The sequence below is a fragment of the Eleutherodactylus coqui genome, chromosome 7 (assembly GCF_035609145.1).
Source record: "Eleutherodactylus coqui strain aEleCoq1 chromosome 7, aEleCoq1.hap1, whole genome shotgun sequence".
Classification (NCBI taxonomy): Eukaryota; Metazoa; Chordata; class Amphibia; order Anura; family Eleutherodactylidae; genus Eleutherodactylus; species Eleutherodactylus coqui.
In genome coordinates, this window is record NC_089843.1 from 28,325,447 (window position 1) to 28,337,534 (window position 12,088).

At 44.1% G+C, this 12,088-nt stretch overlaps 1 protein-coding gene across 1 annotated transcript in view; it reads left to right on the forward strand.

The window, feature by feature from the left end:
* LOC136573457 (vomeronasal type-2 receptor 26-like) overlaps window positions 1-12,088 on the forward strand; it is a 79,797-nt gene that overhangs the window by 4,956 nt on the left and 62,753 nt on the right. Inside the window, exons 3-5 of the mRNA XM_066574747.1 lie at window positions 8,499-8,703; window positions 8,863-9,518; window positions 9,651-9,774. Of these exons, the coding sequence (XP_066430844.1) occupies window positions 8,499-8,703; window positions 8,863-9,518; window positions 9,651-9,774 (985 nt within the window). The remainder of the gene's footprint in view (window positions 1-8,498; window positions 8,704-8,862; window positions 9,519-9,650; window positions 9,775-12,088) is intronic.

The following is a 12,088-nucleotide window of genomic DNA, read 5'->3' on the forward strand; positions in this document are numbered from 1 at the left end:
CAAAATAGAGCATGTCATGTTTTTTTTTTTTTCACTCACAAAATGCATTCGCAGAAAAGAGCCGTGAGAATGATCCCATTGATATCAATCAGTTAACTGCATATTGCATGAACAAAAATTTCCTATGTGAATACACCCTTGTGAGGCCGCCCAAAGGCCATATTCATGCTGGTGATATTCTTTTTTTTTTTTAAATCCAATTTTTTGGGAATTTTCAGATTAGAACAGGTTAATATCAAATGTAAACATATTACACAATCATTCTCCTCACAGGGAGTCAAAACCACAACATCATCTACTGTACGGAGTCGTATAATCTACATTAGCTTGAGGATGCAGGCTCTAAAGAGCTTCTTGGGTGGGCTTCTTGTGCATACTCGTGGCAGATCAACACGGTTTGAGCACCCTGTGAGGATGACTGCGCCTTAAACTTGAGAAGAAACATAAACTTAGGGGGGAAAAGGGGGGGGGGAGGGGTACGGGATGGTGTGTGGGGGGGTGCAGTGGATGGATTCTTGAATAACATACTGCTGGTCTCTGCCGCGTCCGCTCCTCCAACATCTTGGTCCACTACAGTCCGAGTTTTAGTCTGTATCTGCTTCTTCGCCCGTAATAGAGATACGACTGGTCTCAGATTTTGGTTCTAGTTTCAGTCTCCGGGGTCTCCTTGCCAGAAATGGCGGAAAGGGGGGGAGGGGTCTTACTCTTCTGTAGTTAGATTATTCCTGATCTATTTATGATTCCTGGGGCCTCCATGCCTTACCGGTCTAGACAGTCCGCCTCCAAGGGGCCCACACCTCAGCAAATTTGTTGTGTGTTCCTTTGTTCCAGCTTGAAAGTTCTTCCATGTTGCAAATTGAGTCTACTTTCAATTTCCATTGGGTTAGAGTGGGTGGAGTTTTTTGGAGCCAGAGGGTGGGTATAAGGGCTTTTGCTGCATCTATTAGGAATGCAATTAGCTTATCTTTTAGTGGGTGAAAGGTAGAGGAGGGTTTCCATAGGAATATCATTTCCTCTGTTAACTTGAGTCCCGGTTTTAGTTGCTGTATGACTCTCTCGACCTCTGACCAAAAAGCTACTATTTCAGAGCAGTCCCACCAAATGCGTTTGAAGGAACCTACTCCAGAGTTGCACCTCCAGCATCTGTCATGCGATGCAAGTTTATAGGCATAGAGCCATTGTGGGGTTTTATACCACCTAACGAGGAACTTGTAGTGGCTTTCTTGTAGTAATATGCAAGGTGAATGACCGAAGGTGGTTTGTAGAATTATCTTAACGTCAGAGGAAGAGAGTGACATGTTTAGTTTTTTTCCCATGATTTAAGGAAAGTGGGTTTATAGTGGTCGGGTGGCGCTATAATCTTTTTGCGTAAGTAGGTGATTATTTTATTTTTATTTTTAGGGGGGTCTTGACTGAGTAGTTTTTCAAAAGGGGTTTCTGGTCTGGTGGATCTGTGTTTTTTCTTAAATTCTTCAAATACATTAGTTATGTGTGCCTTTTGTAGGAAGGAGATTGGAGGTCAATGGAGGTCAATATTGATGCGATGTCGGAAGCTTTTTTTGTGGGTGTGTGTCTGGAGGTCTTTTATTTTTAGCGGGGCAAAGGCCTTCCAGAGGCTTCTCACTGGGCCGTCGGTCGGTCTCCCTAATAATTTGTTAATGGTGTTCAGCGGAGATACGTGGGAGGGGTCTGGTGTAGAGATGAGCGAACACCAAAATGTTCGGGTGTTCGTTATTCGGAACGAACTTCCCGCGATGCTCGAGGGTTCGTTTCGAACAACGAACCCCATTGAAGTCAATGGGCGACCAGAACATTTTTGTATTTCGCCGATGCTCGCTAAGGTTTTCATGTGTGAAAATCTGGGCAATTCAAGAAAGTGATGGGAATGACACAGTGACGGATAGGGCAGGCGAGGGGCTACATGGTGGGCTGCATCTCAAGTTCACAGGTCCCACTATTAAGCCACAATAGCGGCAAGAGTGCCCCCCCCCCCCCCCCCACTGTCAGCATAAAGATCGTCCTCCTCTGGCACAGCTGTAACAGCTGTAGCAGAGAAGAACGATGTTTGCCCATTGAATTCAATGGAGCGGCAATACAGCATGTTCCACTGAATGCAATGGGCTGCCCGCGATCGCAGGATGAATGGTCGGAAAGGGGTTAAATATATAACCCCTTTCCTGCAATTCATCCAGAAATGTGATACACTAAAAATATATACCGGCGTATAAGGCGACGGGGCGTATAAGACAACCCCCCAACTGTCACCTTATACGCCGGCAATACAGTGGAGCAAAGAATAAAAAGCATTACTTACGTTTTTAGATGATCTGCGGCGCTCCTGCAGGCTGTCACTCCCTCCTAATCCACGGCAGACAAGCTTTCTCTATGAAAGGCTTTAAATCCCTGCCTCCAGAAAGACACGTGCCTTCAGCCAATCACAGCCAATGACAATGATGTCATTGAATGGCTGTGATTGGCTGTGTTTCTGGAGGCGGGGATTTCAAGGCTTGAAATCCCCGCCTCCAGAAACACAGCCAATCACAGCCATTCAATGACATCATTGTCATTGGCTGTGATTGGCTGAAGGCACGTGTGCTTCTGGAGGCAGGGATTTAAAGTCTTTCGTGGAGAAAGCAATACTCTGCCGTGGACCAGGAGGGAGCGACAGCCTGCAGGAGCGCCGCAGATCATCTAAAAACGTAAGTAATGCTTTTTATTCTTTGCTCCACTGTATTACCGGCGTATAAGGTGACAGTTGGGGGGTCGTCTTATACGCCCCGTCGCCTTATACGCCGGTATATATTTTTAGTGTAACACATTTCTGGATGAATTGCAGGAAAGGGGTTATATATTTAACCCCTTTCCGACCATTCATCCTGCGATCGCCGGCAGCCCATTGCATTCAGTGGAGTCGGCTGTATTGCCGGTTCCATTGAATTCAATGGGCAAACATCGTTCTTCTCTGCTACAGCTGTTACAGCTGTGCCAGAGAAGAAGGATTTGTCTTCTATATGTTCTCAATGGGGTCAGCGCTGCTGCCGCTGGCCCCATTGAGCGCATATAGAATGCATCCATAGCGAACCGCGGGAGGGGCCGACTTTTATGTTCGGGTGACACCTTATCTCCCCAGCCACTCACAGCAGGGGGGTGGTATAGGGCTTAAACGTTGCAGGGGGAAGTTGTAATGCCTTCCCTGTCTTTCAATTGGCCAGAAAAAAGCGCTAACGTCTCAGGGAAGAAAGTTTAAGTAACCCGGACACCGCATGGTGTTCGTTACGGATAACGAACATACCGAACACCCTAATATTCGCACGAATATCAAGCTCGGAAGAACACGTTCGCTCATCTCTAGTCTGGTGCTAAGGACATTTTCAGTTTGTCCCAAACTTCGCAGGGTCCTCTTATTAAGGGGTTAAATTTTTTTGACCTGTAGAGGTTTTTGTTGGGATACCATAAGTCTTCTTATAGGGTGTCTCCGTGCGAGCCCGACGCCAGCAGGTATAGTATATCGTCTTTCTTGGGGGAGTTAAGTTCTAGCCAATAGTTTAAGTGTGTTGCTAAGTAGAAGTCATGGACACATGGCAAGCCAACCCCCCCCTCTTCCTTCTTTCTAATCATGAGGCTGTATGCCAGGCGGGGTCTTCTCTGTCTCCATGTGTATCCATTAAATGCTGAACGGAGAGCCTTAAAGAAGGCCTGGGGGAGGGGGGGGGGCAATCGGGAGCATTCTAAGTTTGTATAGGATCTTTGGGAGAATGTAAGAATTTAATATATTTTTCCTGGCGATCCATGAGATGAACGGGAGATCATATGTCTGAAGAAGGTGTTTAACCTGTGTTAGTAGCGGTATGAAATTTTGGGAATATAGGTCTTCAATCTTTTTTGTAATTGTGACCCCTAGATAATCTACTGAGGTGTTTGACCATACGAAGGGTTAACCGGAGCTAAGAGAGTCACGTCTTACTGGGGGCAGTGAAACATTTAAGATGGTGGATTTTGCAAAGTTAATTTTAAAATTAGACACAGATCCAAAGGTTTCTAACAAAGACGTCAGGTTCGGGATGCCCGTTTCAGGTTCGGATATAACGAACATGACATCGTCTGCGAAAGCAGCCGTGTTTAAGGTCTTTGTGCCTATTTTGAGCCCGTGTATGTTTGAGTTCATTCTTACTCCTTGTAAGAGGGGTTCCATAGTTAGGATGAACAGGGTCGGAGAGAGTGGGCAGCCCTGTCTGGTCCCATTTTTTATGTCAAAAGGAGGGGATAATATATTGTTAATTTTTAGTCTAGCATAGGGTTCTTTGTATAGTGACAGGATTGCCGAGATGAATATGGGGGGGGGGGGGGAATTAAAATGGGCCAAGACATTTTTCATATAGCTCCAGTTCACCCTATCGAACGCCTTTTCGGCGTCTGTACTCAACACTAGCGGAATTCTGTGGGTTTGGGCGTATTTAATTGAGTGTAGTAATCTATAACTGTTTTCTCTGCCTTTGACAAAGCCCGTTTGTTCTTTGTTTACTAGGGATGGTATCAGATCCTCTAATTTTCTTGCCAGGAGTTTTGCCCAAAATTTAATATCTAAATTAATTAAAGATATAGGCCTGTAACTGCTGCATAGTTGAGGGTCCTTTTTTTCTTTATATATAAGCGTAATGTGCGCTTCTTGCGCTTGTTTTGGCAGGGGGTTCCCTGACATAAGTGCGTCAAAGAGATCTTTTAATTTCGGGGCTAGAATCTCTTTAAAGGCTTTGTAGTATCTTAATGAGAGGCCGTCCGGGCCAGGACTTTTCCCCTCGGGACTCTGCATTATTATTTCCTCTACTTCTTGTAATGAGATAGGTTTGAGTAGGGAGTTGGCTTCACTCTCTCCTAGTGTTGGCAATTTGATAGAGTTTAGGAATCTTTTTATTTGTTCTTCATTGCTCTCTTGTTCTCTGAGAGGATTCAGTCTTTTAAGATCATACAGGTTTGCGTAGAACCGCTGAAAGCACTCTGCAATTTCCTGAGAAGTTGCTACTTTGCCTTCACTGTCTTTGATTGCTGTAATGAGGTTCTTAGTTTTCGCTTTTTTAATTAGGGATGATGTAAATTTGCTCCCTTTGTTGCCATGGGCGTATGCAATGTGTTTAAAATATATGTGTCTTTTATTGTCTGGATTCTAGGAGGCATTTAAGGGTGCGTCTCAGCTCCTTTAGTTCTCCCAGTTTATCTGAGGCTTGTGACAATTTGGATAACTGCTCTAATTTCGCTATTTTTATTAAGAGGTTATCTATTTCTGCTTGTTGTTGTTTTTTAACCCTTGCTCCCAGTGAGATTAGTAAGCCTCTTATGTAGGCCTTGTGTGCTTCCCATATCATGGGAAACTGCACTTCTCCTACGGTGTTAAATTGAAAATATTCTGTTAGCATTTTAGATATATATGCGCTATCTGTTTCTGGATCGAGCAATGAGGTGTTAAGCTTCCAGATCCATTCTCTGGGGCCATCCCCTTTGATATTGATATCTGCATGAATGGGCGCGTGATCGGAGATGGTAATTGCCTCTATTTTTGTTTTTTCGACCTTTGTTAGCATATTATGGGAGATTAGAATATAATCTAGCCTCTGGTATGAGTCGTGTACTTGGGAGTAGTGGGTGTAGTCTTTTGTTAAGGGATTTACAGCTCACCATGTGTCCACGACTCCCAGGTCCTGAAGGGTTTTATTGAGTTTTTTAATCTGTGGGATCCAAGATCTTCCCATCGAGGAATCTAGAAGGGGATTTAGTGAAGTATTTAAGTCCCCGCCTATGATGATAGGACCCTCTGCAAACTCTTTTAGTATATTCAACTGACTTGCCAACCAATTTACTTGGTTAGCATTGGGTGCATATAAGTTAGCTATCGTTAATTTAGTATTATTAATAGTACCTTTCAAAAATAGTGCTCTTCCTAACTCATCTGAGTATTTGGCCTTGAGGTTAAAGTCTATAGATTTGTGGAACATAGTAGAGACCCCCTTGGAGGCGGAGGTCGGATGCGGGTTATGGTAGGCCTGGGTGAAAGCTCTCCCTGGTAAGCATGGGCATTTGTCTAGTTTAAAATGTGTCTCCTGTAGTAATAAAATCTTTGACTCGTATTTTTTAATAAGTTGGGAGATACTATACCTTTTCTGAGGCGTGTTGAGACCCCGGACATTGAAAGACGTGACCCTCACGAAATCCATGATCTCGGTTTGTCTTTTGTTGGAGCGGTAACAGGTTTAGGAGGAGACGCGGCGGAGACAAATATTCTGTAAAATATAACAAAGCAGTTAGAGCAAATTACAAGATTTTGGCCAACTATTGCAGTTGGGTGTGTGGAAGTGGTAAATGAGGAGACAAGAAAAACTAGAGTAAGGAAGGTGGGAGTAGGCAGTTTGTGAGCGGAAGACGGAGATAAAGACAGAGGAGATGTAAGAGAGAGAGAGAGAAAGAAGGAAAAATAAGGAGAGGGGGGGGGGATAAGTATACCAATGACCCTTCTCGTCGGCTTATTGAATGCTGAAAGTGGGGTCTTTAACAACTCTCTTTTCCAAGAGATACAGAGAGGGGGGGTGTTTTCCAAATTACAGGAGCCCCTCTGTATGGGTGAGGCGGGATATGTAGTGTGAAAGAAAAGTTTGTCAAAGGTTGAACCAAGGCCCAAGCCTTAGCTTTTCGTAGGTTCAGTGGGTGCCTGATCGGAGGGGCACAGGCAGGCTCCTCCTTCTGTGGGGATAGTCTGTGCGAACAGTTCTGCTTTTCGGTAAAGATAAAGTTCTTTTCCTGAGAAAGTTTGTAAATTGTAACGGGTGAAAGAACATAGTCAGAGTTGCCCCTTAACGTTGAGGGGGTCCAACCAGGGAACTGGTTAGAGCTGAGCTGAATGTTTACGGTCTTGTAGTGAGTATCCTAGGATTGTACCTAGAGGATCAGGTGTCTCCAAGTGCATTCTTCTCTCTGGACTTACTTCTTCTTGAGTTTGCTCCTAGGGGATTTGGAGTAGTTGGCTGTGTGCCAGCTTTCAGGAGCAGGAAGGTGTGGGAGAGTCGGGAACTCCGGAAGGGGTAGCCAATTCGGTAACTCTATAGACTCTAGCCCCAGATGTTGCCAGCAACCTTGGAGATCCTCTGGAGAGCAAATGTTCAGTCTCTTTCCTTTATGAGTGATGCCGATGCCAAACGGGTATAGCCATGCATATCTGATGTTCTTTGCTTTAAGACCTTCGAGGAGGGGTCTGAGCAGTCTGCGTTTGGCTACGGTAGTGGGCGAAAGGTCTTGATATATTTGGATTGCTATTCCATCATATAGCAGGCTTCTGGCACTTTGTGCTGCATTCAAGATGGCTGCGGTGTCTGGAAAGGCCAGGAGTCCAGGCAGATAATGTCCCTCGGGGGGTCGCTAGGGGCGGGTTGTGGTCTCAGAGCTCTATGGAGTCTTTCTATAGTAATAGATATAGCTCTGTCGGCCCCCAAGAGATCTGTGAAAATCTCCATGGCAATTTTCTGTAAAGTATCTTGAGCCCAGGATTCCGGTAACCCCTAATGTGCACATTATTTTGACGGTTCCTATTCTCTATGTCCTCTTGCATGAGGAGCATTCTGTTTAGATGGAGGTGCTGTTCTTTAACAACTGCAGCCAGCTCCCCTGTATGTGTGGTGATAGTGGCTGGAGAGCTTTCTAAATCTTCCACTCTCCTCCCCATGTTTCTTACCTCCTCCTTTATTTCAGTTAGATCTGCCATGACTGGTTTCATTGTCTTGGAGAGTAATTCTTTCATAAACCCTTTTGAGAGGGGTTCATCTTCGTCCTCATCTGAAGAGCTTTCTCCCTCCAGCGCTGTGATCAGGGCCGCTGCCGGCGACATCTTGCCTGCTGCGTGCGGTGAGCAGGTACTCCGGTCTTTTAAGAAGCGCTGAAGATCCGACTGGCCTCGGGCTGGTCGAGGGGTCCCCTGGTGCTCACCTCCTCTTTCTTTAGTGATTTTCCCCATTTTTGGCAAAGATTTCAGATTTTAGGAGCCTGTAACTGTGCCTGTGTGACGGAGCACTAGTCCTATGCGGCCATCACACTCCGCGGTCAGGCTCCGCCCCCTGCTGGTGATATTCTCACACAAATTCTGCCCTTGACCGACATGGACAGATCTCACACAGAAAATGAGCCCATTCCTTTGACTGAGCTCATTCACAGGAGCAATTTTTTTTGTTTCAGTTAGAAAATCGCTGCATGTCCTATCTTTGTGTGAATCTTGCTAGACAATGGGACATGTAATGTGAGGTTTCTGGCACCTCGCACAGCACATAGCCGGGGTGTCCATGTGCCGTGTGATGTGTTCTGCATCCAAGACTCTTGAGCACAATTTGCTGTAGCACATCTAAATACAGTATGACAGAACGGGTTTTGTATTTGGAGTTTTGGATTACTGAGGACGTCCTACTAGCTAACTGACCGAGAACAGTCTGTACAAAATGATCTTAGTTTTCTTCTGTGTTTTGCAGATCAGCTATGGAGTCTCCGACCCCTCATTATCTGATAGACTCCTCTATCCTCATGTTTTCCCAATGGTCCAAAATCACCACATCCACAATATGGCGATCAGCGAACTGCTGGAGCACTTTGGCTGGACCTGGGTTGGGATTTTAGTATCGGATGATGAAACTGGAGAGAATGAGCTGCTTATACTAACAAAGTACATGAGAGAGCGTGGGATCTGTGCTGCCTTCATCATAACACTTACACAGGAAAATTATAATAGGATTTTACAAGCTATAAACAATCCACAAGTCAACATCATTATAATGTGCGGGACCTTCTCTTTTAGTTTTCTTTGTTTAACACATAATTATGAATTTATATTTTTAGACACCACCTTCATACTTTCACCATCCTGGATCTCTACTGCTCCCGAAGGGTTTAATAACTACCTATCGATATATAGTGGAAGTCTAGCAGTGAAGTTTTCATCATTTTTTCCAGGTCTGGAGGATTTAAAAAAAATATACAGGAAACATGATGAGATGGACCAAATACAGTCTTACTGGAGATTACTAGATGATCTAACTAAGAGTAATAACATAGATTTCTTCATACCAGACTATGTCATCAATAAAGAGCACAACTACACTCAGAACTATACTGTACCAAATCTGAGGGATAGCCTTACATCAGGGGTTGTCTCAGTTCTGTATTCTGCAGTAGAAGTTCTGGCAAAAGCTCTACATGAAATGTTCTTATTTATAAAGGACAAATATGAAGAAAACTCAGTAACTGGATTTTTACACTACAGATGGAAGTTACAGCGCTACATACAAATGATGAAGTCCTCACCGGATCCAATGAGACCTTCATATTACTTTAATGAGCGGGGGGAAGCCGCACATCCATATAAGATAATAAACTGGTTATATATAGGAGATGCCATACAGGAGGTTGAAGTAGGAAATTTTACTCCGTGGGCCGTCAGTGGTGAAAAGCTTCACATAAATCGTCAGTCTATAACATGGAAACACACAAAGGAGGTGAGAAGAGTTATATTATGTAGGTGATTATGTAAATCTTGTCCGCCCTATAACATTATTATATGGTTTACATCCTCTTATCATACCTGTGTGTTTTATCTTTGTAGTAAAGGTTCTTGTCTTTTCCTTCAGATCCCAGTATCCCGCTGCTCCAACCAATGTTCAACTGGAAGCAGGAAAAAGACAGGAGAAACAATCCATGCCTGCTGCTATGACTGCGTCCCGTGTGCAGAAGGGGAGATATCCAATATAACCGGTATATGGTAGTATGAGCAGTAGGTGATGATGACAATGATGTATCAAAGGGATGTACATATGAAAGAAAAAATAAGTGAACCCTTTGGAATTACCTGGATTCCTGCAATCATTACTAATAAAATGTGTCAGGTGAGGTCCATCACAATTTAAGTCAAATAGAAAAACATGGTCAAACTAAACTAAAGACAAAGACGTTCTGCCAGTCATATATTTTATTGTACACATTAAATAATCATCCAAAATGCATGAAGAAAATGTATGTGAACCTATAAATTTAAAACAAATCTGCCCCCTCCCTACAAAACCCTAAAGTAAGTCCTGGTCCTGTTAGGGAGATGACAGGGAGTTGGGTGATATATGCTTTATACTCACCTGCTCCCGGGTTCCTGCATTGTTTGCCACTAAAGTCACACAGTGAACTGAAATATCTTTTCAGACTGCCCTGCGTGCGCTCTACTATAGAAGTCTATGGGAAATCACAGAGGCGGGTATATAGGCTGTGGAGTAGACTAGACAATTCACAAAACAGACTAGTAAAATTAAAACTAAATTTTATTATTAATAGTTAAAATATAGAGAGTGGACGGACAAACATATACTAGATATCATACATAATTTGGAGACCCTTATGAGAGGACGTGTGTACAAATCATGAAATCACATGAACTCACTCTAAATTACGAATTAGGGTACTCCCAAAGTGAGACGGTTCAAAGACCACAAAGTGCAGTTGGCTGTTGAAATTTAGTTGAGAAGAATCAAACTCCACTAAACCTCAAAGGTTCCAATAATGGACCTAAGAGTAATACACTACAGCATACGATTGGCTGTCTGGATTTACAGTTGCTGATGATAACCTCATCTATAATGAATTAGCCGAAAAAGCACTGTTCAAGTTAAGTCTGAAATGACTTAGATTGAGTTCAAAGTCAATTCATCTGAGATGACGTAGTTGACAATGGCATAATTCAGGTTCAATGTCGGTTCAAAGCGTTTCTCTGTCAAATTTTGGGCAGTTCATCAGGAACCTTATTTCAATATATAAAAAGTCAGATACATAAAGGGTAGTTAGTAGAGATGAGCGAACGTACTCGTCCGAGCTTGATGCTCGGGCGAATATTAGGGTGTTCGGGATGTTCGTTATTCGTAACGAACACCACACGATGTTCGGATGTTCGGGTTACTTTAATTTCTTCCCTGAGAAATCTTTTCTATATGCGCTCAATGGGGCCGGCGGCAGCAGCGCCAACCCCATTGAGAACATATAGAAGACAAATCGTTCTTCTCTGCCACAGCTGTAACAGCTGTGACAGAGAAGAACGATGTTTGCCCATTGAATTCAATGGAACCGGCAATACAGCCGACTCCACTGAATGCAATGGGCTGCCGGCGATCGCGGGATGAATTGTCGGAAAGGGGTTAAATATATAAGCCCTTTCCTGCAATTCATCCAGAAATGTGTAAAAATAAAAAATATATATATACTCACCTGGTGCCCGCAGACGGAGTTCAGCGCGGCAGGCTGCAGTTCTCCTGAACTGCTCTGAACAGCTGTGAGTAGTATTCAGCAGCCGGGGATTTAAAATCCCCGCCTGCTGAATAAGATGCCTCTGATTGGTCACAGCCTGACCAATCAGAGGCCAGCCCTCACTCACACCCATTCATGAATTCATAAATGGGTGAGTGAGGGCTGCCTCTGATTGGCTCAGGGGCAGCTCTCCTGCCAGCTCTCCTGCCAATCAGAGGCAGCCCTCACTCACCCATTTATGAATTCATGAATGGGTGTGAGTGAGGGCTGGCCTCTGATTGGTCAGGCTGTGACCATTCAGAGGCATCTTATTCAGCAGGCGGGGATTTTAAATCCCCGACTGCTGAATACTACTCACAGCTGTTCAGAGCAGTTCAGGAGAACTGCAGCCTGCCGCGCTGAACTCCGTCTGCGGGCACCAGGTGAGTATATATATATTTTTTATTTTTACACATTTCTGGATGAATTGCAGGAAAGGGCTTATATATTTAACCCCTTTCCGACAATTCATCCCGCGATCGCCGGCAGCCCATTGCATTCAGTGGAGTCGGCTGTATTGACGGCTCCACTGAATTCAATGGGCTAACATCGTCCCTATCCGTTGCTGTGTCGTTCCCATCATTTTCTTAAATTGCCAAGATTTTCACACATGAAAACCTTAGCGAGCATCGGCGAAATACAAAAATGTTCCGGTCGCCCATTGACTTCAATGGGGTTCGTTATTCGAAACGAACACCCGAACATCGCGGGAAGTTCGTTTCGAATAACGCGAACCCGAACATTT